The 24045-nt window shown below is 36.8% G+C and overlaps 2 protein-coding genes across 7 annotated transcripts in view; both read left to right on the top strand.

The window, feature by feature from the left end:
• The first annotated feature begins 376 nt into the window (after nucleotides 1-376).
• Nucleotides 377-7530, top strand: TNFRSF17 (TNF receptor superfamily member 17). The gene is made up of 4 exons (XM_049835418.1): nucleotides 377-522; nucleotides 5815-5949; nucleotides 6275-6406; nucleotides 7179-7530. The coding sequence occupies exons 2-4, from the start codon at nucleotides 5835-5837 to the stop codon at nucleotides 7433-7435; spliced, it is 504 nt and encodes a 167-aa protein (XP_049691375.1). The 5' UTR covers nucleotides 377-522; nucleotides 5815-5834; the 3' UTR covers nucleotides 7436-7530.
• A 1633-nt stretch (nucleotides 7531-9163) lies between these two features.
• SNX29 (sorting nexin 29) overlaps nucleotides 9164-24045 on the top strand; it is a 112226-nt gene continuing 97344 nt past the window's right edge. For all 6 annotated transcript variants that reach the window (XR_007510332.1, XR_007510333.1, XM_049835411.1 and 3 more), the window contains exons 1-4: nucleotides 9164-9253; nucleotides 15010-15074; nucleotides 15920-15972; nucleotides 19569-19693. Coding sequence is in view for 4 of the 6 variants with exons in the window: in XM_049835411.1 (XP_049691368.1) it covers nucleotides 9247-9253; nucleotides 15010-15074; nucleotides 15920-15972; nucleotides 19569-19693 (250 nt within the window). In the remaining 2 variants the exon portion in view is untranslated. The remainder of the gene's footprint in view (nucleotides 9254-15009; nucleotides 15075-15919; nucleotides 15973-19568; nucleotides 19694-24045) is intronic.

Genomic DNA, 24045 nt, shown 5'->3' with positions numbered 1-24045 from the left:
CTCTGGTTGTTTTATTTTTAAATTATTATTATCTGGTCTATGCAATTTCTTCCAAACTACTGTCAATGTTGCTCTGTCAACATGTGCAGAGGGTTATGGAAAGGGGAGGAATGTGCATTGCCTGGAGGACATAAAACTGTATGAAGTTACCACTGTCTACTTGCTTCCATTACCCCTCTGAACTTCTTTGTGTTACCAGCGACACCCTCAGTAAGAGTGGCAGCTATGGGTTCTTTTTACATAACACGTCAAGACATAAGTTACTTTTCCACAAATGTTCTTAATCTGCTTGAGAAAGCAGTGTTGATTTAATCACATAAGTTTCAAACTTAGAAATAGAATGTGTATCTTACACATCACTGAAATGGTATTCCTTTTTTTTCTTTTCCTTTTTCCAGATTGTCGAGAAAGATGCTATGAGCTGGAAAGGAAAACTTAGGTCCACATCATGAACTTCTAACTCTTCGTTTCGTTAGACCATTCTAAAGAGATTCAGAGCAGTCAAGTCTACCTTAGACTTATGTGAGTTATTTAAGACAGTTGTTTGAAAAATTCTTGAGCCATCTGGTTTTCTAGAAAAGATTTATCACACCTATTGCATAATAGTACCTTTTGGAATGTATCTTACTTTTAAATTATCAATGATGTATTTTTCTTTGCATTAGTAGAGCACAGAAGCCTGAAGTTTGATTTCAGCCTTCCTTTTGAACCTCAGAAGAATCTGAGCTATAAAACTGGTCATCTTTCCAGGAGGTTCTTTAAGGGTGTCACTTTACATTTCAGAAATGAAATTTGTAAGTTTCAGGGATGAAATCATGTCTGCATTAACTGTACGAGAGAAAGTATTCTTACTGTTGAGCATTAATTTAAATGGTTGTTGTGTTGACGATTTCACTACATTTTCCCTGGAATTTAGAAATCCTATTTGGGTATAGCAATGGTGGGCATAGAGAAGCAATGTTATAAGCCGTGTGTCTACTCATTCTAGACATATTTCATTATTTCTTGTGTTGCTTTTAGATCAACATTTCTCTCTTTAAGTCCATTTTTCACAGTTTTTATGAATAGTACTGTATTGGGTCTGGCTGAGATGGAGTTAGTACTCCCTATAGCAGCCCTCATAGCACTGTGCTCTGCAGCTCTGTAGCTAGAAAGGTGTTGATAACACACCAGTGTTTTGGCTACTGCTGAGCAGTGCTGGCACAGCATCAAGGCTGTCTCTCCAACATTTTTGCCCTCCCCTCAATGGCAGGCTGGGGCAGGGACGGGAGATCTTGGGACGGGACATAACCAGGACAGCTGACCTAAACTAACCAAACAGATATTCCATACCATATGACGTCAGCTCAGATATAAAAGCTAAGTGAAGGGAGACGGAGGGGGGGACATTTTTGTCTTCCGGAGCAAGCACTACGCGTACTGGAGCCCTGCTTCCCAGGAAGTGGCCAGACATCGCCTGCTGATGGGAAGTAGAGAGTAACATCATTTGGTTTTTTTTCTTTGCTTTCGCGCGCAACCTTTGCTATCGTTTTATTAAACTGCCCTTATCTTGACCCACGAGCCTTTCGTTATATTTTTTCTCTCCCCCGTCCAGCTGAGGAGGGGGAGTGATAGAGCGGCTTTGGTGGGCACCTGGTATCCAGCCAGGGTCAACCCACCACAAGTACCATATCATATCAAATACGTATTGGTTGTAGGATACTTTATGGTAATAAGTAGAGCAGGAGTGCATAACAAAGTTCAACAAAGACAAATGTAAGGTCTTGCACCTGGGAAAACATAATCCAGGAGTGCAGCACAGGCTGGGATCCACCTGGCTGGGAAGTAGCTCTGTGGCAAGAGACCTGGTGGTCCTGGCAGACAGCAAGCTCAATATGAGTGAACAGTGAGCTGCTGCGGCAAATCAAGCCAACTGGATGCTCGGTTGCATGAACAAGGGCATCACCAGCAGAGATGAAGTCATTATCCCACTCTACTCAGCGCTTGTCAGGCCACACCTGGAATACTGCGTTCAGTTTTGGTCCCCGCTATATGAAAAATATGTGGACAGGCTGGAAGGGGTCCAGAGAAGGGCCACAAAGGTGATCAAAGGACTGCGAAGCCTGCCATATAAGGAAAGGCTGAGAGAACTGGAATTGTTCAGCACTGAGAAAAGAAGGCTTACGGGAGACCGTATCACCATGTTCCAGTATTTAAGGGGTGGCTACAAAGAAGATGGAGACTCTGTTTTTAGAGGGAGTCACATGGAAAAGATGAGGGGCAATGGGTACAAGTTACTCCTGGGGAGATTCTAATTGGACACCAGAGGAAGATTTTTCACAATGAGAACAATCAGCCATTGGAATAATTTCCCCAGGGAAGCTGTGGATTCCCCAGCATTGGACTCTTTTAAGACTTGGCTGGACAGGGTGCTGGGCCATCTTGTCTAGACCATGCTTTTGCCAAGAAAGGTTGGGCCAGATGATTCTTGAGGTCCCTTCCAACCTGGTATTCTATGACTCTATTGACTCATACTTTGCATGGGTTTAATAATTTTCATTGAAAGGACTTAGCGAATTTTAATAAAATTACTTTGTAGTGTTCCTGTGAAGTAGGTAAATATTACCCATGCAGGTATGCAGGAAAGTTAGACTAACATTTTCCAAGAAAAGCTACCTCCTTCAGTCAATATGTTTTGAAGATACCTTCTAAGTATCTGTGTGTGTTTTTTGTTTAAGGCCTGGTTTTTTTGAAAACAGTAAAATAACTACATGCATTGACTTCTGGAGTGCTAAGCATTGTTTTTTACTCTTTGGTCAGTGATACAGAATGTGGGTGCATATGGGAATAGTCAGACAAGTCTCAATAGAATCCCTCTTCCATTAAAAAAATTCTGAAGACGACCTGAAGTGGCACATAAAGGTGTTCTGTTTAACAGAACCTATCGTTAGCAAGCATTTCAATGTTTCTTTCTTTATGGTAACAACACTGAACTTTAAGGAGTTTATCAATTATCATTGTTCAAGTTTAGGATTATCTGTGTTGCCTACTTGGGATTTTTACACACTATTTAACAAGAGCATTTTGCTGTCTCCCAGAAAAAATACCGCTGTCAATCTGAACTTCTTTCTCCTCTTTGTGAAGCTGTGAATTGATACCAACATGCTATAAACCTACCTATTTAGCAAAACTACTTTGTTGAAGAAAGTGTTTGAAATAAATTCAGTCAAAAGTAAAAATTAAAAAAAGTGTCATTATTGCACATAAAAAATGAGGCAGGAAAACTGTAATAAAAGCAGCTGAAACAAACACAGTCCTCCCACACACCCCTAGTAGAACTGGTGAAAAAGAAAAGGTGTGAAACTGATTAAAGAACTGGTTCATTCATCTGTTAGAGTGCACATGTGATTTCCCTAGACTACTAAAATAATGTTAGAAGCATTCATCAGCTGTGATATAGTTTGAAAGTTTTGGAATTTGAGAGCTGTTAATTTCATAAGGAATTTTACCACAGTAAAGACTACCAATCCTGCAGGTGTATAGTGTTGGAACCAGCTGCAGAAAACAATTATAGAAGTAGTCAGCTGGTTCCTTTCTAAAAGAATAAGGGGTCTTAGTACAAGTTACAGATATGAATATAAAAATGCAAGAACAGTGAAAATTGTGGCACAGGAAAATATTCTATTTAAGTAAAATTAGAGAGCATTTCACTGAACTCAGTGGAATTCTTGATAAAAGATTAAAGCATTGGACCCAGCTTGTCTGTCCTGAAATTCACTTCTTGTACCTGTGGATACCATGAAGATACTTTCAGGAATATCTGTCTTCTGATCACAGCTGAGAATGTGATTGCCCTCTCCATGATTGAAAAGGTTAAACAGCATCTTAAAAGCAAAATCTCAAATTGCTCTATGCATAAGCTAGCAAATGGTGCTTCATCAGAAATAGGAATGATATTCTAGTGATAACTTAGTTTTTTTCCCCTTAAGTGTGATTGTGTGAAGCAAGTCAGAACCAGTTTTATGACTTCAGTACGAGCATTGACTTCCTGGTGAAATTTTTGGCATCGCCCAGGGTCTGTATCCGTATTTTCTTTCGTCACGCCTAAATCAGATTTTGTCAATTCCTGTTTATCCACTAATCTTGAATAGGGAGAAAAGCCCATAATAGAAAGCCTACAGCTGTGCACCTGGCCTATAGAAACAAGTGCAGAAGCCACAATAAGCATTTCCATCTGCTAGAGCCTAGAATACAGATTGCTTTGTTAGACTATTCCACTAAAAACAGTTTGTGTATTCCCACATGTTGCATTTCTTGGGAAAATAAGTCTCACACATAGTAATGTAGTATGAAATTACAATTCCTTATACAATATTTTTCTTTTCTCTTTCTGTAGCCAAAAAGCCAATTAACTTAATTGTCAAGGAGAAATTTAACTATAAATAAGCCTGTAATTCTAATCTATCTGTGGCAGTGATACTGGATAGAAGCTGTTATTGCAACTTGCTAGATGTGACTGGTTAACTTTGTATTTAAAATAAATTCTGTTAGATTAAAAAGTCAAGATACAAGTAAGCTGTGTGAATTATTTTCATTGTGGCAGTCTGTTATCAAAGCTTTTTTTACCTGGGAGAAGACCAAATGCATTTTTGGAAATGTTACACTCACTGCATATACACAGATAAATCTATGCATGGTCAGTGTGCCCCATCACCAGGCTGGCAAGGAGGTGTCATATACACTCTACCACAAGAATGAAATCTATGGCCCACCTCTTTTTCCATGCTGGGTATTGCAGTTTTAGTACAGTGACAGTTTTCCATTATGGAAAAATAAGGGGGAAAATGCAGATAATGCCTTGAATCAAAATTGTAAAATATTCATATAACTCTTCTTTCACTATTAAAATATAACCTTATTAAATTTTTCATATAGCTATGGTTATAAGCAAATAAACAGCTAAAAACCAAAAAATGAACAAAGCAAAAAAGCTGACCAAAACCTAATAGAGTAGATAAGTGAGGCTAATTTGGAATCAAGGAGCAATATACCAGCAGATGAATCTCTAGATTTTGTCTTTCTAACTGAAGGTCTTAGATGTATTTTGTACAACACAATTATGAAGTAACTGCTCAGCTTGTACTCCAACAGTAACTCACTTAAAAGGAGAAAACCATTCATTTACAAAAAGTAATTCTTTCATCACCTATATGTTCTAAATATTATTGTCCATCCAGGGAAACAGCTATGAAGGAAGTTGTCTGAAGTTGCAGAATGAGTCAGTGGCAAACCTAGAAACTGAATTGGTCATATCTTCTTACTGCTATGCCTCCTGCCTCTATTTTTTTCATCTTATGTTCCTTGGACTGGAACAAAAATAACAAAATTAAGCATTGCATAGTTTGCATTTTACAGGAAAACATTATTACTGTGGCCCATCACCATGGAAAAAAACCCAAAATTCTGAAGACAAGAACAATTGTTATGAACTCCTGTTTGGAGATCATCTTGCTTTTCTACAATTTGTAATGTTTAGCACCTGTTGAAGAAATGGCTTCTATAAATAACTGTTTTCTGTTTCAGGCAAAATTTACATTGAAAATTACCTTGGTGCAGCTGTTCCGTTTTTCTACAATTGTGAATTGCCAAAAAAGGAACAGTAATTCCTTGGGGGCCTCAGAGTTAAATCCTTTTTATTTAACATGATACTATGTAGTGGAGCTGCGATCAAAGTCTAACTGTTACTGCTAGCTGTTCTTAGATTTGCTAAAAGTGAGAACTGAAAAGCCCTTTGTAGATGATCCTCACTCTTTTACAATTTCTGTGGCTTTCCAGTTCCATAATTACTGGCCCTGATGGCACACTGCCCCAAAAATGAATACTTTGATAATTTGCTGCTCTCTTGTAAGCCTTGTCATCTTCGATGTTCTAGTACACCGCCGCCTGCATGTGAAAACTACTGTGATAAGAGTAAGTAATATTTCTGCAGTACTCTGTGGCTATGCTGGGCATTTTCATGTTGTAATTGTAAACATAAAAACCTAAAGAAATCTAAAACCTGGAAAGAGTTTATCAGGATAATATATGGGCTCAAAAATATTAAAGTAGTATGCACTATGTCCTGTATGTGTGTTAAGAAGAACACATTTTTAAAGCTCTCTAGCTTTATTTGAGCTGTCACTCAATAGAAACAGAAATTGCTCCTTTGATATAGAAAAAGTTTTATGTGTTGGACATGTTTACTGTTCATTTGTTATTGTTTACAATTAATTTAATGCATCTCTTATTTCATAAGGTGCTGATTCAAGTGGAGTTGTTTGGACTTGTTTGATCTTAGGAATAATTTTAATGCTCACACTGTTCACCTTAATGGTCTTGTTTAAATGGAAGCATCTGAAGCAACAAAAACAAAACCTGAAAACCACAGGTGAATAAATAAGATTCTTTATCAAATAATTTTAGATCATTGTACATTTTAACTACTGTTACCATGTATAAATTTTGCATATAATTTATATTCCAGATTCAGATAACTGTCTTTGTTGGATTGTTTTGTATTCCTGAAATAGTCTCATAAAGTTATTAAAGTTATTAGGGAATTAAATATCCAGATGATAACTTGTAAAACCAGCAGTCTCTCTTTGTTGATTCTGGACAATGTCAGGGTTGTTTTGTTGCATATTCATACCTGGCTTGCTTGCTGGTATTTGAGAAATCATTTATGAACCCTCAGTAGCAAAAGATCTTCATAAGGATTTCATCCTCTTCTCACTGAATGCTAAAGGAATTCTACCCAGGTAGAGGATACACATTCAATATTAGGTTTCCTTTTTATAAGATATTAAATAGTTTTACTTAATATTCTAGCCTGTGAGAAGCCTATTTGGGGAAGGTGAAAATAATTGAGTTATTTTTACATTTTACAAACACTAATATCTGTGGAGTGTTCAGCCAATAAATAATAATTGATTAGAAAATATGTGTTAGATTGCTTAAATGCTTATCCTGAAGTATAGGGGGTATATTGTCATAGAACAAAAGATTATCATATGTAACTACATCTTAAAACTTTCACTATATCTTAAAACTTTCACTAAGGTTAGGAACATAGTTGGAACATAATGAAGTTTGGATCTTTAATAACTGTATGTCTGGAATAGCATGATATATATACTAAATTAACTTCTGTATATTTACAGACTCTTCTGTGGAGCCGAATAACATTCTCAAGGCTAATACTGAAAGCAGTGTGAATACAGAAGGAATTAGACACTCACTTCAAAGTGAAACATTAATGTATTCAGTGGAAGAACGCACTTGCAGTGACTGTGGCTTGGTAAAACCTGAGACTGGCTGTGAAACTTCATTTCCATTACCAGCTACAGAAGAAGGAGCTACTGTTCTAGTTACCACAAAATCTTTTGATTATTGCAACTATATTCTGGGTGCTGGGTGACTATGAGAGAAGTATGTTTTTACTGCATAATAATAAATGAGTTATTCCAGTATATCTATTCATCTAAATACTTGCAGTCAGTGGAGAAGGCTAGTACGTCCTTATAGATCTTACATTGTGCTTTCATTAATATTGTCATATTATTTCTAATTCTAGTATCTCTTTGGTCAAGTATTTCTACATTATCCTCAGGTACTAGACTAGTTATTAATTAATTCTTAATTTCTGAAAGTCCCTATGTTGTATCTATTTATGCCAGATATATACAAACCCATCAATAAACAAGTTTGCAAGTATATATTTTATGTTAAACTCAGATCTTATGCCAAAAATTGCTTGATGATACACAAGGAATGTTCCAAGAGGTGGAAATGAAGACCCATGTTACATCCCCAGTCTTGTAAAGAATAATTTCAAATAGCCCCCATGATGCTTGAAATAGGAATATTCTAATGATGAATACCTTTGTAGACTATGGAGTCATGCCCAGTTCAGATAGTATCTGAGGGTCACGCTAAGGGAGGTTGTGGTGCTGTGGAACACCGTACCTGCAATCCCTACGTATTTCCTGATGGTGCAGACTTTCCTTTAAGTGCCAGATGTTTTTCAGACTGTATTCTATAAAGACTTCTTTCTATTTTACTGATTATTTACTTACCCTTGTCATATGTACAAGGACTGCTAATTGGATATAGTCATGCTAGGATATTGTGTGTCCTAAAATTAGGAATATACTTTTGTCACCTTGCCTCCCAAGCATTAATGTTATTTTCCTAATCTTAGGCCAGTTTTATTCTTGGAAAAATGCAAAAACAACAGAAGCAACAACAATCTTTTTATTTGTAGATAGCTTTCTATTTCAGGTTCTTGGATGAATCATGAACAAAGATGTTTTAAGACTAGTAAATTATTGCACAAAATCTATGAACGATCACTATTAGAGCATCTTTAGGAGGCTGCCCACAAAGTCTGGGCCAGTTATTAGTCAGCTGCGTAGGTCTGGCCCAAACCCCTGAAATAGGTCTACAGAGCTATTAAATGTATTATGATCACTTTATCTAGGAACTCTTAAAAAAAAGATTACACTCTTTTACTTCACACAGTGTGGAGCAGTTATGTTGGCAAATACACAGCGCTGTATTGAGAAAGCGTGCAAACACAAACCAGCAAGATGATGCCTTAAAACGAGTCTACAACATGTAAGAAAATGACTTCGTTACTTTGTCGTTTTTCTGTATTAGAGGTCTCACAATTTCCATACCCGTTTTTTGAAACGTGAACCTTTCAGGACTTCAGCTCACATAGCACGTGTGGCAGTACGGAACACTTTTAACTCCGTTTTTCTCATCTTTCACTTGCCCGCTATTTCTTCACTTGCCCGCTGCAGGGGGTAGACGGTTAGGCTTTCTGCGAAGCGGGGGGATTGCCTCAGGATTGCCCGCCGCGCTACCGCGTCCTCCCGCCCGCGCGAAGCTTTGCTGCTTGACGGAGGAACGGGCTACAGCCAGCGCCGGCAGCCGCCCCTCGGGAGGAGGCCAGCAGCTTCGCGCCGTTTTCCCAGCAGCGGCGCCCGGCAGGAGCCCCCGCCCGGCGCCTGTGAGGGAAGGCGGCGCCCTGAAGGCTCGCTCGGGACGAGGCTGCGGGCTCACAGGAGCTCCCTGCCGGGCGGCGCGGAGCGGCGCGGTGTTTACCTTCCGGGGCCGCGGGGCGGAGTTCCGGGGCGGAGTGCGTGCGCTGGCCGGCCGGGCTCTGGGCTGCGCGGGAGGTGGGATCGGGTCCGGCGGACGGAGGGGGCGAGCCCCGCGGCCACCATGAGTGGTGAGTGGAGGGCTGGAGCGGAGCCCTCTCCGCTACTGGGGCGCGCTCGGTGGGGCCGCCGGGGCTCCTGGGGCACTGTTGGGGCTGGCGGGGGCAGAGCTTGCCCGGGCGGTCCCCGCCGCTCCGCTGCCTGCTCGGTCTGGCGTGGCCCTGTCCCCCGCGGGCCGAGGCCCCTTTCTTCCCCCGTGCTTCTCCCCGGTGGGGCTGGGGGCTGTAGCGTGGTGAGGCACAGGAGAGTCTGGCCTCGGCGGCCCCGCGGCGAGGGGCAGGGCTCGGCCGTTTCCCGCATCACCGCACCCCGCTCCTCATTTTGGCTCCCAAAGCCGCCCAGAAGTGGTGTTTTACTTCGTTTTAAGTCCTCAAGCCTGCCCTTGAGCGTGACCCTGGCTCACAGCACGAGTGATGATGGTCTGGGGGATTTCTGTTGCCTCAACGGTGCAAAATCACAGGAAATATTCCCGAGAATATAAATGAGCAGGAGAAAATAATAATGAAAAAATAATACGAACTTACTGCTAACATGCAGTTGGTGAGAAGCATGAGTAGTGGAAGAGAGTGGTCCCTTCCGATAATGAGGGCGTGTTGTTGCTGTTTCTCGAGCTCAGCCCTGACGAGGATCTGTCGGTTGTGGATGTGTTCATTGCTGGCCTCCGTGTTACAGTCAAGTGGCGTGTGGGTGTGCTGAATCCTGAGGGTTTTGAGGTGTTTGTGAGGGGAATATTTAAAAGCTTTGCACGAGAATTGGGACCCATAAACTTCAGGGCTGGAAGGAAGCGTAGCCACTTGAACGGGCTAGCGTAGAGACTTATTTGGTCAGATGGAGGAATACATTTTAATAGATTTTTCCTGTAAATAAGTGGCACTCAGTATGTCTTAAAACACACTGGCAAGGGTTTGTTTGGTGTGTTTTTAAGAAGGGAGGTGCTTTAGTAAATGCTTTCATGGGTCTGTTTGTACAACTTCAGTAATGCAAGTTGCGAACAACACTCCGCACTTGAAAACTAGATTGTATGTTTTTCTCCCACTGTGATTTAATATATGGTGAGACCCGTTGCCAAAGATAGTATAAAAAAAAATAAAATTGAAGAATTAACTGGAGTAAATAAATGCTACGTGTTTTATGGATAGTAGTAATTTCTGAAAATGAAACAAAAAATGAAAATGAAAACACTTCAGCTGTATTTTTCTCTGTTTTGTTCTCACCCTTGTGGTAAGAAGAAAAAAAAAAAGACTTTATGAAAGAATAGATAAGGAAAAAAAAAAGATTATTGTGGGGAAACCTGTTAGTTAGCATTGTGAAAAATGCAAGTAACATTCAAATCTTTCAAACCATGGAAAAAAAGTTTCTCAAATGTTTCAGATCTTGACACAATATAGACTAAATCCTAATTCTGATGTTTTTAAGAGTCTGCATTTTCCTACAGAAAACTTCAGCCCTTCAATGATGAATTCAGGCTGGGACTAGCCTTGTGCAAATTTGTGCACAGCAGAGCATAAATCTTCCTAGGTGACTCATCTTTGGGAGCTCTGTTTGAATTCTGTGACTCAAAAGGCAAGGTGGCACCTCTCGTGGCATAAAGCCTCATCATGTAGTTATTTTTGATACCTTTAATCTTTTTTTTTAAACAGTGAGGAGATACAGGTTTATGAGGAGAGAAAACATTTAATTACTTAATATAGAATAATGCCTAAGGTTACATTAAAGCTAGTAGTTCAATTGCATGGCTAACCTACCCCTGTGTAGCCCTTGCCAAGACCTATATGACATTTCCAACAATTTCAATTAGACAGCAAGATAACAAAAAGAATGCTAATTTTGCACTCTGCTAAACATTACTGTTACACAATACTGTACGGTATTTTTCCAGAATAATGTAAGTGGAACAGATCAGGACAGAGAAATGTGTATCATTATCATGCTTGTTTCAAATAAAGGAGAGAGCTAATTTTAACATCATCAGATTTAACCACATCCTTTTCTTAGTGGCAGTAACAGCACTGTCTACACCTATTTCCCTGCCCAATTTTAGCCCTTAAAAATAAAAGGGCTGTTCCTAAGATACAGATAGAAGCTCTCTTCCTAGTGGCTGTAATTATTTTAAACGTATATTTTTTTAGCTACAGTGTATTTCTAGTGGATGTGAAGGTAACTTCCTGTTGATTTGAGCATTGCTTTAATATTACTAATACTGCTTGCTAATTACATACTCATTTTGTTGGACAGTGTTGAATAGGCTAAACTTCAAAGGGAAGTAACACAGGGATACTAGATATATGTACTTGTCAAGAATTAGTGGTGGTGTCATTTGTTTAATGACAGTTTCAAAAACCATAAAAATGCGACTAATTCAGGATAAGGCAGTAGAATCATAATAATGTAGTACAAGGTAGGTATTTAAATTAGGTCTGTGTTTGTTTTATCTTAAACTTGTACCCTCAGAACCTGTACTACAGCAAGCAAAAGGAATTGCAGTCTGAGATTTTGCATACAAGACTTCAGGAAGTACGTAAGGGCAATGTGAAGTTTGGGTTGTTTGTTTTTTTTTTTTTTAACCTATATGCTACATATGGTGCTGAAGAGAGCTGTACCTATAAAGAATTGGATGAAAATCCTGTTTTCCTTTATTTGCATAGTCAGTTTTCTTCTGCTGTAGGTGTGGATATTTCTGTCAGGGTATGGAGAGAAGTTTGCTTTAAAAATAGGAAAGCATGACTGTGAACAAGAAAAGATGACAAGGGTCACAGAGGCAGGTGCAGTACCTGAGACTATTTTTAACCCTTTTTGACTGAGTAGATCTTTATGGGAGGGATCTCTTTAAGTTTCTCAGTTTTTGCAGCCTTATATTTTCACAATTATTTTTAGACTCATGTATAAACTTCCTTTTTTATTGCAATAGTCCAAATATAGCCTTTTTTCTGAGTAATGCTGGTTTTATGCATTCTATGTTTTGTATTTGTATGTGTTACTGCAGTTTTTACCACTGTTCTGAATCAGTAGAAAGGTATTTTGTTTAGTTTGTGATACACCGGTAGTCTTTAAATCAACTGGAGTGGATCACACTTAATTGGTGCTCTTGTCTGAAAATATGCTCTTTTTAATTTTTGTTGAAGACTTGGTTTAGAAAATGAAGACTGTAAAAGAACAAAATCTTAAATAGAGTTGGTAGAGATTTATTTTTACCTTCTATCTACTCGAAACAAAAATGTTGCTAAATAGTACTATGTTTTCTAGGCTTATTACAAAGAAAAATATATCCTCTGCTTGCAAAACACACAACTTAATATTTCAATTTTTAAAAATTGTTAGACTTTGTGAATATTCTTTTTCTTCTACCTGCAAAATTTCTGTGTTAAGCACAGCAACAGAAGAATTCTGAAGACATGCATTGAGTAGAAACCTCGGCCAGCCCTCATTATAGACATTATGTGGCCTCACAGCCCTGTTAATGGTGAAAGTGATCTGAACTGCTTATGGAAATTATTGGTTCTAATCATGCATAGTCATAATTGTTATTAGTACAAATGTACAAGTAAAATAAAGACAACATACACATTACACTGCACTAAGTCTGTGTAAATTTAAGACTGTTTGGTATCACATGCTTTAGTCTTTTAGAACATCGATTAACATAGTGATCATTAGGTTTTCTGTATTTATGCATTTTTTTTATGTTGTTCACAGTCTGGTACCTAGTTGCAAACCATTTCTGTGTTACCAAATGGACCAAAGATGCCAAAGAGATGTGAATTTAAAAACTAACATGTATTGCATGTGAAAGACAAACTTAACCCACATACTTAATATTTTCATTTGATAGATGTTTTTTGGGTCACAAAATTATTAATTACATGCATTTGTTCTCAAGTAGTTTCAAACTGTTAATATAAAGAGAAATGTTGCATTATGCCTATTCCCACAGGTATGTGGGTAAGCATAGGACTGTAGAAGTAATGAGTTTTGAAACAGTGGAGAAAATCTGCAGGTTTGTTTATATTCAATGTTACTGTGCATGAGAGTTTGTACTAAGAGTTGGGATTTAATTGTTTTCCTTATTTTACAGTTATGTGATTTTTATAAGGCATTTAGATGCATAGGCATGTGTCTCCATTTTTGGCAATGTATGCATATTAAGAACACTGAATATAATTTAATAAAATTGTGACCTCTGAAGGAACAAAGTGGAAGTAGTAGGGATTATATGAATTTAAACTTATCTTCACAGTGGCATAACTAGCATAGTTGTTTGGAAGTTAAAACCTACTTGGTATGGGGTTTGTTTCTAGAGTCCTTTACTAGCATTGTTTGCATCTTCACCTGACTTTCCATGCATTGGAGTATTTGACTAGCAGAACCAAATCTCATAACATCACGTGTCTGCACAGTTTGAGTCAGAGTTCAAAATCGGAAGTATAACTTCTTGAAAATCCGCTGTACTCGGCTAAATAAGCATTGTAAAGCTTAGTCAGCTAGCAGCTACATTGCACGTTTTTCCTATTATTTTCTTTGTTCTGGCATTGTGTATTATAGACTTCTGGGTTTTTCTTCTCCTGATCCCATATTTAGGATGAAACAAAGGCAGAATAATTTCACTAGCACAAATTCTGTCTCCTTCTGCTGGTTTAGGAGCAAACTACTTTGAATGGGATTACGAAGATAGGAAATTCTGGTATTGGGACCTCGCAGTGTTGGACAGCAAGAGGAAGAGACACATGTCTTTGATGTCATCTCTATGTACTAGAGGGCTTATTGTGTAGTGTTTGATTTTCAGTATCTGGAGGAACTTGCTTGTGCAGAGTTTTGATAATTAGCTTTCAGTCTATGCATATATTAGTTGTATGTTCTTTGAGAGGAAAAGAAGAATGGAATGATTTTAATTCCAGAGAGGTCACAGAGGTTTTTGAAGGATATTTTGAACTTAAGCTCAGAATAAAGAAATGACAGAGGTGATGTAGGTTAATTAAATAATAAATTTTACACATATTCACAGGAGTTTATAAAGCATATTCCAACAAGCAAAGTGTTACGCTATTTGTTGTTGAAATGATTGAGAAGTTAAAGATTGTCTTGTGTAGTTGCTTCTATAGTTACAAACTAGATTTTATAAGTGTTAATCAGAAATAACTATGCTGGCAGTTAAATTTTAAGGGATTTATTGTAACAATTGCTCTCTGTTCACCTGACTTAAAAGTCTTTCTGCAGTAAGGTTGTTGTAAGAAGATATTCCTGCTGTCTCTTTCTCATTTTCCATTCTTTTCTTGTGCTATGATGATATATTACGCTGGTAGTTGTCCCAGTATGAAGATTTATGGGGTTGCAGTGTGAGCTCCATCATGCACCCAATACAACCAACTAAAAAAATAATAATAATAAAAAAATCTTAAACTAGGTCATTTCCAGGCTTGCAATATGGTACCACAGGTGGTTGTGCTATGAAGCTAGGGGCAAGCTGTGCTGATTGTGCACAATTATACTGTATTTGGTATTGCTGCAATATACCTTGTATCATTAAACCAAAGTCTTACTAAAATAAGACTCCAGATATTTCAAACATTATTCCTGCATTTTAGAGAAAGGCTACTTGGAACCTCAAAACACAGACTTATACTGCATCATTTTACTTAGAGAAAATACATTAATAAATTTAATTGAATAATTTGCTTGGGAGGAAAGTTTTCAGGGCCCTGGTATTGGCCCAAATGTATTTTTTCTTAAAAAACTATTTATTTTAAAATGATATAATTTTGTTGAATTTCAGGTTCACAGAATAATGACACTAAAAGACAGTTTCTCCTAGAGCGGCTACTGGATGCAGTTAAACAGGTGAGAAATCGGATACATATTTCTACAGTACACTCACTCTAAGTTGTTAGTACTAGCAGGAACTGTCTTTGCCCTTTTTTCTCCCCTTTATGAGACAAAGAAGTTGTCTTTCACACAATACTACTGAGTTTTTGTGTCTGCTAGCAAACAACTATTATACAGTATTTGTTTAAAATTCTTGTTCTTGACAGATTATATTTGTAGTACTTATATGTTACAAATATAATAATATATATTATAAATATATATACTTGTAAACTTATATGACTGAACTAAACTGTACTGCAAAGGCTAAATTGGTTAACATTTTATAGTAGCAGCTTTTTTTCTTTACACTAAGATTTTAGTGAATGGTTAAAATATAGGCAAAGATGGGGTTTATTTATGTAGGTATGTATCTTGTATCAACATGTAGTTCAGAAAGTAGAATTTCATAATCTGGATTCAATTTAGGAGAGCTTGGGAGGCAAAAGAATGCTTCAAAAGTAATGGTATGTTTTATAAAGAATGATTCTTCTGTAATTGTAGCACTGAGCTGAATAGAAGCAGTGTTTGTTTTTGTGGGTGTACATTTAAAACTCAAAAGTAGTAATTTTTACTCAATTTTAAATTTAATGAAGGACCTGCAGGTGTGTTCTGGCTAGCAAGAATGTATCTGAACTGCAAGAGTAGCCTGTTAGTGGAACATGATGTTGTAAAGCACTTTTTTGTTGCAGGCTATGTTTGCCAATGCTTTATTTTGTACTGCCTCCTTTTTTGTTATGACTTTATTTCTTATATGGAAATATTTCAGAATATTGAGTTTGTTAGTGTAACAAAAATTCCTTAAAATCTGTTTATTGCAGTGTCAAATACGGTTTGGAGGAAGAAAAGAAATTGCTTCAGACTCTGATAGCAGGTAAAATGGTCTAAGAAACTTTTAACATGCTTAGATTATGTATCATAATGACATAAAACATATGGCAAAAAATACTTGACATGCTCAGAAAACCCCCAGTTTATACAAACACTGACATGGGACTGAACTTTTCATCTTGTTACAAATTTGACAGCTTAACAAAGAGTGTTCTTCTCTATGAAGTTACAAGTGTTTAAGTGGCTGCAGAATTCCTGACAAAGCATTGAATTCTGAGGTCTGAACATGAGATTGGGAGAATATATCTTCCCTAAAACCTCTTCTAAAATGAATGCATATTTATTACCAATACACCTGTGTTTTGTGAAGCTTGACACTTAAGAGTCAAGTGTTTAACACATAGTCATTAAGAAAATTTTCATTCTTATTTTTTCTTATTCCTGACATATTTTAAACCTGTTTTTCTTCTTTTTCTGTCCAAGAAGTTGTTCGTTTTTATTAATATAAGTCAAAAAATGTCATTTAATTCCTATTAGTTGCATTAGTTGTTGGATATGGCATATTGGTTTATAAGGCTTTTACGAAGATGACTGGCGGAAAGAAATTGTCGTGCTTTTTGTATCATATTGAGTCTTTCTCAGAACCTGTCCTATCAAAGAATCTCAGATAAATAAAATACCAGGATTAAATGCAGTTGTTTGTTGTCCTTTTTCATATGTCTTTGAAGTTTGACTCTGCCTTTTGGGAAGAAGTTAATTATCTGTTGACCATTTATAAATGATGCATAAAACTCTCTCCAATCCTCTCCCAATTCGGTCTTTAAGAACATGTCTAAGGGTGTGGTTTCATGACTTCTGGAAAGCCACTGTAAGAACTTATTGCTACTGAGCGGGTGGGGAGGGTTCATGTGTCTCCTCAGGATCCCTGACTTCAGTACTACTCCCTTCTACCTACCTTTTTAAGCAATGCCTGGTGATCATCCAGTCCCCTCTGAATTAATTTAATAAAAGAAGAAATAATGCAGAAGGATAACTTTCTGCCATTTTAGCGAGTTAAATCAGTAAAACATCTGGTGAGCGCTAGAGTTGCTGCAAGAAGGGGAAGATCGCACAGCTGGAAGCAATGGGAAGTGCAGAAGAGGAGGAAGAAGCAACAAGGGGTGAGAGGGCAAACCCATCACCTTTCAGGAGCAGCTTGTAATGCAGCTCCTTTGCATTACCTGTTTGTGAAACTCCAGGCTAATGCTGCTGCATGGCAGCTTAAGTCTGTCTGACTTTTGGCTACTACTGTCATCCTGTCCTGCCCTTGGCTGTTTCAGCCTACAGTGTTTTGGAGAAACAGACTCGGAGAAATAGTTTTCCATTGAACTAGCATAGTGGAGAAATAGTTTTCCATTGAACTAGCATAGTGGAAACAGTTCAGTACAGGGTCTGTTCAGCACAGGGTTTGTTGGACAGAAGCTGGTGTGCGAGGGAGGAAGCAAGAAGATGTAGGTGGGAGAAAGGGATGGTGGGGCTGAAGAACCTAGCAGCTGGACTGGCTGTGCAGCTATAGCTATTGGCACAGAAGCATCAACTAGGGATAGTTATTTAATCTTTACTGTTTAGTTTATGTAAGACAATGTATTGACGATGTTTGCCTTTGTAGTAGATTGTGTAAACTAGGCTAAAAGGAAGTACGTCCTGTGTAGAACAAATTATCTGGATCTAAAACTTTGCTTTGTTGCTCAGTGTGCATGAACAACTGCATTGCTGCAGTTGTTTAATAATTTGAATGATGACCTTGAGTATTTGTCTTCTGATAAACAGAGAGAGTTAGGATTCCAAAGATATGATGCTGGTCAAATTTTACTTATAAATATTTTCCTTGGAATTTGGTAGACATACTGAATAATGAATTATAGCTAGGCAGTTTCAGGACTAAAAAGGAAGTGGAAATTACATTAATAGATTTTTTTTTTCCTAAATTCCATGGTGTTTGAGGTTGTTACTATGTGAAACATTGTGAGATAATTTTGAAAATGAGGATGGTCTGAGAATTTAGATCAAAATTCAGTAAAATCCATGATTCTCCAAGTGTTGTTCTCCCAGTGATTTTTTTTTGTCTTTGAGATTATAATTGTTCAGAGGTCTGTGTCTATGTACACTAGACTTCTCCATGTTTTTCTGTATATTTTTATTTAACATACCCTTGTGATGCTATCTAGTAATATTGGGCATTGTAGAATACCTGATTTTTTAATTTAATTTTATTTTGTTTTACTAGTGGCTAAATTTTCCTGTAAAATGCTGCATAGTTTTCTTGCTTTGATTTTTAAGTGCACATGGATTTTTAATAATATGAGCTCTTTCACAGAACCTAGTTTTGGTTCTGCTTTTTCTGATTTGAAAAAGTTTAGGTTTTGTTTTTCGGGGTGTGTGTGTGTGTGTGTGTCATGTGTCTGCTGGAATTTCCATTTTTAACAGCAGCAGTCTTTTTGGCAAAAATTAATCACAATTGCTACACAATCATCTTGAGTATTGTTGCAGTTATATTCTGCTTTACTAATAAAGTTTTCCTAACAAATTAAAGTTTTCTTATCATAGATGTACTGGAAAGCATTATGTGTTAAAAGCTCTTCTGTCTAGGGCAGTTATGGTAGATATACCTCTTTTTGTGTCAGTGCTCCTCCTGAGATCTTATGCTTTTTTGTGACCCTGAATAGAACCCTGTTCTTTTGGAATGCTGGGGCAGAGTCCTGAGCCATTTTGCCACTGTTTTTATTTATTTGCTTGAACTTAGTTAAAGTATCTGTCCTTCCTTTTAGTAATCAGCTTTGGTAGCCAGGTGACAACTTTCTCAAAGCTTAAGTAGTGTTTATTTAATGGCAAAAATAAAACTTAGAGAAAATGAGATTTCAGACAAACAGGTTGCATTCATGTCTGTTATACCTTAAGCATTACTATTCCCTGTAGGTTACAATAATACTCCTTTCTTTGGCAGGCTGAATTTTAAAACTTTGCTGGTTTTACAATGGTTCTACCTCTGTGAAAATTGGTTTATTAACTGGGTTATGTTTAAAAAAAAATAGTCAGGAAATTTATAAATGGTATTGTAGAGAACATCATCAACAACTAAAGATTCAACACATCTCCAGAAAAATCTTTCATATTTTCCTATGCCTGGGATTTCTGAAGGACATAAAAATGTATGTTTATTTGTTATCCTAGGCTTGAATTATAGCATACTAGTGCCAATTAACAAAATAGTCTATTAACTGTATAGGAGGTTACAGCATATTTTCAGAAAATCATTAATTGCATGTATAGTACAAAGTATATTTATGAAAATACGTAATCTGAAGCTGAAATAAAATGACTAACAATCTCTATAGGAGGTGAGGATGATTTCTCAAACTGATTGCCAGTTCTTCTGAATGTAATTCATGCCCCAGCTTTGGATAGTCATGATGAGACTGTGGGTATAAGTAGATTATACTGTTTGCAATAATGAGATTAGTGCATACAAGGGGTCTTTCACTACATATAAGAGAATGGTTCACCTTTCCATTCTCTATTCAGAGATTTGGAATAAGCCTGCTCTATAGAAACATAGTTGTTTGTTATTTTCACATGGTTTCTTTAAAAATTCTGTTGTAGAGTCACTTGTTTGTGTGCTCAGTTTGAAGCTGTGTTACAGCATGGTCTGAGGAGGAGCCGAGGACTAGCATTAACAGCAGCAGCAATCAAACAGGCAGCAGGTTTCACCAGTAAAACTGAAACAGGTAATTTGTTAATCGTAAGTATTCTATTTTAAACAGTTGATAAGTACAAGCAAATGATATAATTTCTAAGGGAAGTTTTAAGCAATGCAACAAACTGCAGACTGTTGGTAGCATACTTAACACTTGGACTCTCATTAAGCAGTGAAAATGGTTTTTGCTTTCATAATCTAGTTTAACTTTCATATCAAGTTTATCTAGAAATTTTGTTATTTGGAAATCTGCGTTTCCTACAGTTCCATCATGAATAGTATCACTGGCAAATTTCGTTTGAATTCTGGTAGGGATAAATGTTGTGTAATTGTGCTGTTAAGTTTTTGCTACAACATTTTCATTCTTAACGTTACTCTGTTCTTCAACTGCCATTTTCTATAGCATCAGATAAGTTTCACTTCTAAGTATTGATGTAATTTTAAAAACAAAACTTACATTACTTATATTGGTTGGGTTGTTTTTTATTACTTTCTTCACATTTAAAGAAAAGATTTCTTTATTTTTGTTGCCTTCTCTTCACCTTGAAGCTTCCCTTGTTTTATTTATCAAAAGTATGTGAAGGTGTTACTTGTCATCAGTTTTATTGTGAAGTTTGACATACAGTATCTTTTTTCTTAAACAGGGAACACATAATATAAAGATTCTTTTCAGCTTTTGAAACTCCGTCAAGTGTAACATGTAACACATAGTGTCAGTTGGTTGTTGTTTTTTTTTTTTAAATATATTCAGTGGTACTAAAATTGTTAATACATTTGATCTCCAGCTATAAACTTCCAGTTATACCAGACAACTGCATATAACGGATATTACATTAACACAAAAAGTGTAGCTTGATATAATGGTGTTTTTAAATTGCTGTAACAACAGACTTGTTTCCTGTGGATGATAGGGTGAAATGTTGGGTCTTGTGTGCTGATTTTCCTGCTAATGGGTTAGAGCCTCCAGACTTAGCTTTTTGGGGGAGCTAAAATAGCTATGGTTTTAGATAAATTGGTGAGTTTCCCATGTTTGCCTCTTTTACTTAGTAGTGGGCAAGACTTGACACTTTGCGGACTCTAAATGAACAAGTAAGAAAAAATTCAGCTCTTTGCACAATCTTTACACATTTTTTGGCTCTTCTGTATGCTTTTTTCTCCCTTATGTGTGTTTGTAATTGGGCATTAGATACTCTGTGGTCTCTTTCAGCCTCTAGGTAGTTTGTATCTCTTTAATGGGTAGTAATTTGGTTATCCACTTTTTATCCCCTCAGCTTGCAATTGAGAGTCTTATGCTTTGTTGCAGAGAATGTTCTCCCGTTACACCCTCTCTGATTTATGCAAATAGTGTGTCTTTAAGTTTGAAGGTATTATGTACAATCCTTATGACTTCTTTCTTGTCTGTTAGTAACGTCAAGGGTGTATGAAATTTTTGGTCCTTAGTGGTCAGATGTACAAAGGTGCATCTCTGATACTGGGGAACTTTAATAACAATTTAGCTATATGCTCGTGCATATGTGTCTTACCTGGGGGCTTGTCAGTGAGATGATGTGGAGGAAAAGGAGAAAGTCAGGAAAGTTATCTATGGTTGGGGAATGGAAGAAGGAGGAAAACATCATTTTTACTCCTTAAGAAGCTTAAGCAATGTATGGAAGTTCAAGAACAAAAATGGGAAGTTCAAGAACAAAAATGTGGCTGTTTTGCAGCAAATTGAATGCTGTACTGTGACTGAGAAGCTTTTTTTTTTTTTTAATGGAAATTACTGAGTTCCACTGCATTTATCTTTGTGAATTACAGTGTTGTGTTTTTTTATTTTTTTCCTGAAAGCAGTTGCAAAGTACTTCTATATTTTTATCATTTTCAGGCAAATGAATCTGGTATAAATTATATTTTGTTCTGTCTAATGTAATCACAGGTGTCATCTTTTTCTTTAACATAGTGGAATGCTGCTGTTTAGGCTGTACATTCAGGCTTTGACAATTGAAAAATAAAATTGTTCAGCAGTGTTTTTTTTCAAAATTTACAGATACTTCATGACAACTGTACTTTCAAATGGCTGTAAACAATGTATCATCATGTTGCATCTAAGAGCTTCAGTGCTTTACTTTGTTGTCCTTAAATGAAAATAAAAGTTTTTATTTACAACTCCAGTAGTAGTTCTTTGGAACTATGACTTAAAAATCCTATTTAAAATATTTTAATTTTTTAAAATATATATTCATGCAAATAAATTCCTAACATGAGTGTGATTTCATGTCAATTGATGGTGTGGTCATTCCAGGCATATGCAGCTCCTTTAATCTTATATTAAGCAATCTAAACAAAAGCAGCAAACAATAGAACTGTATTCTGTTTTTAGTTTGTAATAATATGAGGGTGTCTTCATTTAACTCCAGTTAAGGTTATGTGAGAATATTGTAGCTGATGCAGTATTTACTAAAAATTATTAGGACAATGTTGTTGAAAGGTTCTAAATAGATGAACTCTTCCATTGCCTGTGGTTGTACTTTCTACTATGTTATTAGAGTTTCCAGACTTGCTGAAACATTTCTGTGAGTAATAGCAGTGTTTTTTCTGCAGTCAGTCAGAGGATCGTAGGCCAATTCAAGTTGGAAGGGTCCGCAGGAGGTCTGCAGTCCTACAAAGATCATCTGTGACGTTAAACAAGGTTGCTCAGGGCTTTATCCATTTGGGACTTGAAAACCTCCACAGACTGCACAACCTCTTTGGTCAAGCATGTTCCAACATTTGACTGTCCTCATGATGAAAGAGTTTTTCCTTATATCTACTCTGAACCTTTCTTGTTTTAATTTATGCCTGTTGTCTGCTGTCTTCCTGCTATGTGCTGATGTGAAGAGCCTAAATCAGTCTTATTGATGACTTCCTTGTAGGTACTGCTATTAGGTGTCTGCCCTCCTCCTAAGCCTTCTCTTCTCCTGGCTGAAGCAAAATTCTGTCTTTGTTGCTTTTTTTTGTTTATTTTTAAATAGTTCGGTGCTGCATCTTGCTACAGATTTATGTATATACTTTGATGCTATAATTGTAGAATAGTATTATCTGTTTATAGATAGGTAAACCATGGCAGAATTACAGATGTGGCTTGTTCACAGCCTCATGGCATGTCAATACCGAAAATGGGAAAGTATTTTGAAATCGTTGCTAAGTCACAATATGTTTGTAGCTTTACTACGTTGCATGTCATAGCTTGCTTATGAATAGTAGGACATTGTAGAGTAGTGCTGAGGGCTAATATGGTAAAACAATTAGTTGCTGTGGTTAGAAATGAAGATGATAGACTAAGGCTTATAGAATATAAACTTTATTTAATGATAGTCTCAATTAAAAGTGAAAGAACTAATATTTCCAACTATAGTAAAGAATGTTCTACGATGACACACTTGTGACAAACATGAAACTGTTCTTTAATTACTTGACAGAACAGACAATGAAATGCACAATGACTGCACAGTGTAAATTGTTTTCTTTACTTTTTTTTGCATAAGAAGTCACTGAACCTGGCTTCGGATTGATCTCTATGCTCTCAGCTTGAGACATGACTGCTGTTTAGGGCTGATTAATGATTGGTGGTATTGCAGTTATTGGAACTGTGATATTATTAAAACTAAATAAACTGTTTTCACAAAGTGATTAATATTTGGGTGAATTGCATAATGTCACTGTCTTCTCTGCCTACAGTACAATTGTACGAATTTTATTTTACTGAAATTAAAATGATGTTACTTCTGGATAACAGGAATTGGATTATTTGCTATGAAAAATAATATCCACAGTTAGGACTTGGATTTTCATTTAACGCTAGTCTCAAATAAGAGAACTTAGTGATTTGAAAATGCCAGTTACATTACTGTTTTTATAAAGTATGTCATGGAGGGACTTAGAGTATGGAATGCTCTTGCTTTATTTCCATTGGATGGATTTTGATTAAAAACTGATGATAATCCAAATTTTGAAGCTTTTCAAAATCCTTGATATCTGTAAATAATCAGAATGCCAAGGAACACTGAGTTTCACTCTGGCACAAGGGGAAATCTGCTTATTTTCTATATTGCTATAATATTTTTCACTTCCTACTTTAGTGTTGTTTTGAGCTTTAGCAAGACAGAAAAGTGAATTTTATTGGTCACAAAAAGCAATTAAATCACTGTCATCTTGATACATATCTGGCATTTTAAAGACTGCTTTTTTTACATATGCATGTGTTTTGTTTTTGAAATGCAGATCAAGTAAGTTGAAGCCAAAGGAGTAGGACATATGGTATTTGAATGCTCTTAAATGTTCAGTGGACCTCCTTATTGTTTGCATGTTAACGTGCCTATGAGGTCCTCATTCAGCAAAATATATCTTTAGTTTTACATCCTACATTGT

Source organism: Accipiter gentilis, chromosome 33 (genome assembly GCF_929443795.1).
Source record: "Accipiter gentilis chromosome 33, bAccGen1.1, whole genome shotgun sequence".
Lineage (NCBI taxonomy): Eukaryota > Metazoa > Chordata > Aves > Accipitriformes > Accipitridae > Astur > Astur gentilis.
Note: the sequence above shows the minus strand (reverse complement) of the source record. Positions and strands in the feature narration are given on the sequence as shown.